At 38.2% G+C, this 5,927-nt stretch overlaps 1 protein-coding gene across 1 annotated transcript; it reads left to right on the top strand.

Annotated features, from left to right (window-relative positions):
• The first annotated feature begins 435 nt into the window (after positions 1-435).
• Positions 436-1,076, top strand: LOC139195400 (uncharacterized). The gene is made up of 2 exons (XM_070820932.1): positions 436-482; positions 572-1,076. Exons 1-2 carry the CDS (start codon positions 436-438, stop codon positions 1,074-1,076), a joined length of 552 nt encoding a protein of 183 aa, XP_070677033.1.
• Positions 1,077-5,927: the final 4,851 nt, after the last annotated feature.

Here is a 5,927-nt window from a genome sequence, read left to right as displayed (position 1 = left end):
TCAATCGTGTCAGGACAAATAATTATTCCTTTCAATTAATTTACATCCAAGCATGACATAACAGGTTAAAGAACCCTAAAAGGGGCTCATATTCTAGCACATTAGAAGGTGAAATATCAATCAAGGCATCTTAGGCAAAGCATGATAAGCTGAAAGTGATTTCTGCAGGTGTGAATAACTATAAGAATAGGAGAGAAATCAGATAAAGATGAACATGAAAAAATATATAAAGTTGGTAGATGTATTTATGAACAAGATTGGGGAAGAGAAGAAAATTAAGTTGTGGGACTTGAGGAAAATAAAATGCTTTGATTTTGGGTTTTTAATTTTTCAAATGGGTGTAAAGATAAATTTACATATTGAATTGGGTTTGTGAGGGTATTTAAGGTAGTAAATTTGGGTTTAAAGAGATATTATTAGTTTAGTTAAAAACCAATGGGTGCAAAAAGAGACAGATTGCATACAAGAGACGGATTATCCAGGTTTGTCAACAATATTTCATCCATCTGCCCTATGTGCAATGCTGAGGAAGATAATAGAGCTCATTTATTCTTGAATTGTAACTTTGCAGACTAATATGGAATTGTCAAGCCATACCTAATTCCATAAGATTAAACCAAACTCTTCATTTTAATGAATGGCTTAATGATCTTACGGTTAAGGTTGATGCAGGTTTGTGTGACCTTAGTATAGTTTTGCACATCTGCTGGCAAATCTGGAAGGAAAGAAATCACGTGGTGTTTCATAATAAAGTTCCAAACCATTCCTGGATTGTTAAGTCTGCTCTTAATCTTGGAAAGGAATTTATTGAAGCTAATAGTATAAGTCCCGTGAGTCAAAGTGGTAGCAACCCATCCCTGCATTCTTCTATCCGGTGGCGTCCTCCTGATGCCGGTTTTATTAAACTCAACTTCGATGGCTCTATGGTGAACCAAGGTGCAGCTTCTGGTTTTGTGATTAGAAATTTGACAGGTGAACCTGTTGCTGCAGGGACTAGATTTACTGGCCAAAACACGATATCTGTTGCGGAGTGCCTTGCTTTGCATAATGGTCTTTGGTTGGCTAAGGCCAAATGATTGTCCCGTATCATGGTGGAGGGTGATTCAAAATTGGTGATTGAGGCTATTAGAGGTAATTATAACACTCCTTGGAGACTGAAGACCATTCTTGGAGACATTAGCTGGCTGGCTGAGTCGTTCTTGGAGATTTGCTGGAAACATGTCTTTAGGGAAGCGAATTTTCTGGCAGACGCTATTACTAGAGTGGGGTTTTCGGTTGCTAGTTTCCATGTTTGGGATAAATATCTTCATGTGGAAGCCCATCATGCGTTCCTTTTTTATTGTACCCAAACTGGTTGCCCTAGGGGAACTATTTAATATAATCCTTTTTCTATATAAAAAAAAAAGGCGCAAAAAGTAAGTTAGGTGTAGAAAGAGGTTATATGAGTTTAAATAAAATCTCCCTTGATACAATCACCATCTTACCGTTGAAATGATAATTGTATTTTATACATATAAGTATTGTAGCCAATCCTACATTTTGATTTCTTTTGAATTTGACAAAAATTCATAAGGAAACTAAAGCAAACCAAACAAATGTTCAACGATCGGGTGTGAGTGAGTGACTTGGTTTGGGTGGTTTAGGGCTAAACATTATTCTATTTTCCTTTGCATATTTCAACTTTGTTCAACGATCTGATCTGAATAACCCTGACAACCCACGGTGGGGATCGAACCGAATGTAGCGTTGACGTTCGTTGGCGAAGATTGAACATCTGAAAAAGAATTCAACATAGTAGAATGAGGAATGACAAATTGTTCGAACGTGGAACATCAACCAGGATAAGCAAATGTAGACAAAAACAAACAAGTAAGACTATCCAAACCTGAGCCACTTGCATACAGTGTTGTTGCCATTATTTGCAAAGTGATTCAATTGCAACTCCTTCAGAAACTGATGGAGCACTAAATTTCCAATTCCATTTGCAGCTAAATTTATTTGGAACACTTGGTTGCATGAGCAACAAAATTTGAACTTAAACAGCTCGATAACACAGAACCTGATGTTGAAAAACAGAAAAAACATTGCAAATTCATTGTTTAACTTTAATGGAAATGGAGTTAGAGAGAGGTGGAGGACCCTCTGGTGATGAATAGTTCTGATCATGTACAACGGCGTGTTCTACATGTTCTTGATTAGGATCTTCCACGTTTTAGAGACTAAACAGGTAAACCCTAAATCTTAGGCCCAAAACAAGGTCATTTAGGCTCTAGGGATAATTAAGGTAAATTTTAGCAGGTTTGAGGGGGTTTAGGCTCTCTTCTGGCAGTTCCATACACAGTCGTTAATCAAATATAGATGGTAAAAACATAGTTTAAACATGTTGACATGAGTTATGCTATGCTTATGCTGCCGTTCAAGAAAGAGAGTGAAAACCACTTTTGAGTAGAGATGCGAAGCACAGAGGCAGGAAAGCAATGGAGTTCAGACGTTGGGAATTGAGATGCTTCAAGGACATATGGGGATCAACTATCTTTATGCATTTTAACACTGGTCTACCGTTGCTTCCGTCAATAGCTTCATCAGTTATCCGTGCCACTTCACTGTCCCGTAAGGGTACGAAATCCTTTAAAGCTTTTGCATACAACAAAGCAACGCCACTTGTTAAGCAAGCAAGCCATCTCAATCCGATAAACTTTGTTGTCAAATTATACACTTGTTAGTTGGATACTTGATTATACCTAATAAGATTTTTACCGTCTACGCAAATAGGGGCAAAATCACATAAAATACTTGCAAGAATACAAGGATATTATAGTATAGATGCTCATGCAAGGTCGTTCTCCTCAAGGACTATTTGAATAATTTATGTAGAAACAATTCCTAATTAACTACTTAAAACTAAAAATTGAGAAAGGTGATTTTGAATTTAGGTAATATTAAAAATGAATTTTAATTAAAAACAAATAATAAAATTTCCCAAAAATAATATGATAAAAAGAAAAGAGTTTTAAATCCCAATTTATAAAAGTACTAGGGTTCCACCATCACGTAGCAATCCTATGTATTTTTACCAATTACTTATGATCTACACATGCCACTTTGAAAGTTAGGTTTCCTGATTTATATTCTACTTGGAGCCTCCAACATAGAACGTATATCTAACATGCAACCCGTCCGGATGTTCAGATCAAATATGAACATGAGAGACTCATTATACTTTATGAAAACCCTTTGAAAAATCATGCAATCCTTAAGACGTGGTGTTCAGCCTAGATGAAATTACAATTATTAACCACAAGAAGCCAACATCAATTACAAGGAACCTTCCAACCAAAATTACATCAAATTACTTTTCTAAATATCCTAATGGTCATCAGGCATTAAGACAATTAGATAGTTTTAATCACGGTGATTAATAATTCAAAGTATGCATGCAATCAATCATAAGCAATTAAATAAAAATTACATATTAATGTTGTTGATGCACAAAATCAACGAGGACTTTGGTACAACAGAAAGTGTTAAGTTTGTGACCTTCGCTAGATTGCTCCGGTCACTAGTGTGGATAAGTATCCAAATGGATAGAGACAGAGAAGCAAACACAAGATGTACGTGGTTCACCCAGATTGGCTACGTCCACGGAGTAGAGGAGTTGTTATTAATTGTGAAGGGTTTACACAAGTACATAGGTTCAAGCTCTCATTTAGTGAGTACTAGTGAATGATTTAGTACAAATGACATTAGGAAATATTGTGAGAGAATGATCTCTATTTATAGAAGAGAGTTTCTAGTTTCATTCTGACATTGACACGTGTTGTGTTGTGATTGGCTTCTGATATCGACACGTGTCGCGCTATGATTGGCTTCTGATATCGACACGGGTCGCGCTGTGATTGGCCTCCTGGTTGGAGATATACTCTTCTGGGTCATTGACGGTATAATGTTGACCAGTGCTCAGTAGTTTCGGAATTGGTCAAGTATGGTACAAACAATGCTCCTCTAAGTTCCCGAGTGCGGGAAACTCCTCGGTTGGGGACTTGCAAGATCCAAGCTATTGAGTAATCATGAAACTTCTAAGTACCAAAGTGTGGTATCATTTTCACTTGCCTTATTTGTCTCATATGTAGATGTGGCATCTTCTCTGGAAGTACTTTTCCTCAATTCAGTGGTGGTATCTTTAACCGATGAAGATGTACAAGGTAATGTATCAATTTCACTTGAAGTTTACTTGTAGTTTCGGGCTTGGTCAAGTGCGATACAAACCCTATAGTAGGAGTTCCCCAAGTTGCCGAGCTAGGAGATTTGTCGAAGAATGTAATAGATAAGGTAAGCAATCAGACTTCTAAGCAAGCAACCTGGATTGGAGGTTCGACTTCGGCTTTTGGTTGATTGTTCTTATTTTTCTTGTGTCGTAAATAGCACCAAGGATAAAGAGAAGCAAATGGAGAAGAGATGATATGAGATACTTTTGCTTTTGAAGAAGTAACTTTCCACAGGCTTATTCTTGAACTAGGCTGGACGGTTTTCTAGTTTCCTCCAGAGTATAAGGCCGACTCAAGAATTTGAGGGTAAAAAAATCTAGAGTATGTTCGACCCTGATGATATGAGATACTTTTGCTTTTGACAAAGTAGTGGATGTATCAGCACGTGTTCTGTTACGCTTGTCTCCACATGCTTCCTTGTATCCTTCTCACTTGCCCTATTTGTTCCTCAGGCAGATGTGGTATCTTCTCTGGAAGCATAAGATGTTAAAGATGAGTACTCGAAAGCAATGCCAGGTAAGTAATCAGGCAAGGGGTTCCAGGCAGTCAGTTCCTAACTGGAAGCTTGATTCAAAGTGCTAACTGATTGCTCTCTTTCTCCTTGTCTTGCAAGTAAAAACAAGGCCAAAGGAAAAGATAGGGAAAAAGCATAATATGGGATACTCTTGCTTTTAACCCTGATGATATGAGATACTCTTGCTCTGGTGTGGCTTGTTTGCAGAGGTATTATCGGGAGGAAAAGAAGCTAAGTATTTCGAGAGACTCTGCTGAGAGTGCCCTCTCGGATGTGAAGAAAAGTTGTGCATTTTTTTTATTTGCAGGTTTGCCTAGCTGTGGAGGATGAAGGTCGACATATATAGGAGTCTCCCTAACAACAAGTAGTAGTGTTATTCCTTTACCCTTCTTGGTCATAGCAATGTAGTGGGAGCTGCAAGCTTCACGTGTTTTAACTTTGTCAGAGCACTTTGAAAAAGTGGTCTGTGGTATCTGGAAAGCTGATGTTGTGTGTGAAGATTGCAGATAAGCTTTATCCAAGGAAATCTGGCTCTTGAAGTTCGGAGAGCGGTGCCTCTTCAGTTTTCGAACAAGCAATCTTGTCGGGGATTTGGCTCTCAAGATTCAGAGAACTGTGCCTCTTCGATTTTTGAGAAAACAATATTGTTGGGAGTCTGGCTCTCGAGATTCAGAGAGCAGTGTCTCTTCAATTTTTGAGAAAGTAATCATGTTGGGAGTCTGGCTCTCGAGATTTAAAGGGCGGTGCCTCTTTGATTTTTGAGCACGTAATCCTGTTGGGAGTCTGGCTCTCGAGATTCAGAGAGCAGTGCCTCTTCGATTTTTAAGAAAGCAATCATGTTGGGAGTTTGAGTCTTGAGATTAGGAAAGCAGTGTTTCTTCGATTTTTGATAAAGTAATCCTGTTGGGAGTCTGGCTTTCAAGATTCGGAGGGCGGTGCCTCTTCGATTTTTAAGCAAGCAATCTTGTTGGGAGTGTTTTCTCAAATGTGAGTAAAGGTTGGACATTTTTGCTAGTATGCCTTGCCACGGAGCACGGAGGTTGACACACATTGAGACTTTCTAGTTATGAAGCAGTGGTGTTGTTCCTTTACCCTTGTGGGTAATAGTAGGGTAGCTAGACCTTCAAAATTTATGTGTCTAAACTTTA

The sequence above is a fragment of the Malus domestica genome, chromosome 04 (genome assembly GCF_042453785.1).
Source record: "Malus domestica chromosome 04, GDT2T_hap1".
Classification (NCBI taxonomy): domain Eukaryota; kingdom Viridiplantae; phylum Streptophyta; class Magnoliopsida; order Rosales; family Rosaceae; genus Malus; species Malus domestica.
Note: the sequence above shows the minus strand (reverse complement) of the source record. Positions and strands in the feature narration are given on the sequence as shown.

Coding starts and splice junctions, on each gene's coding strand:
- LOC139195400 (XM_070820932.1), top strand. CDS start 436: ATGGGTGCAAAAAGAGACAGATTGCATACAAGAGACGGATTATCCAG. Junction 483..571: donor ACAAGAGACGGATTATCCAG/GTTTGTCAACAA, acceptor GTAACTTTGCAG/ACTAATATGGAATTGTCAAG.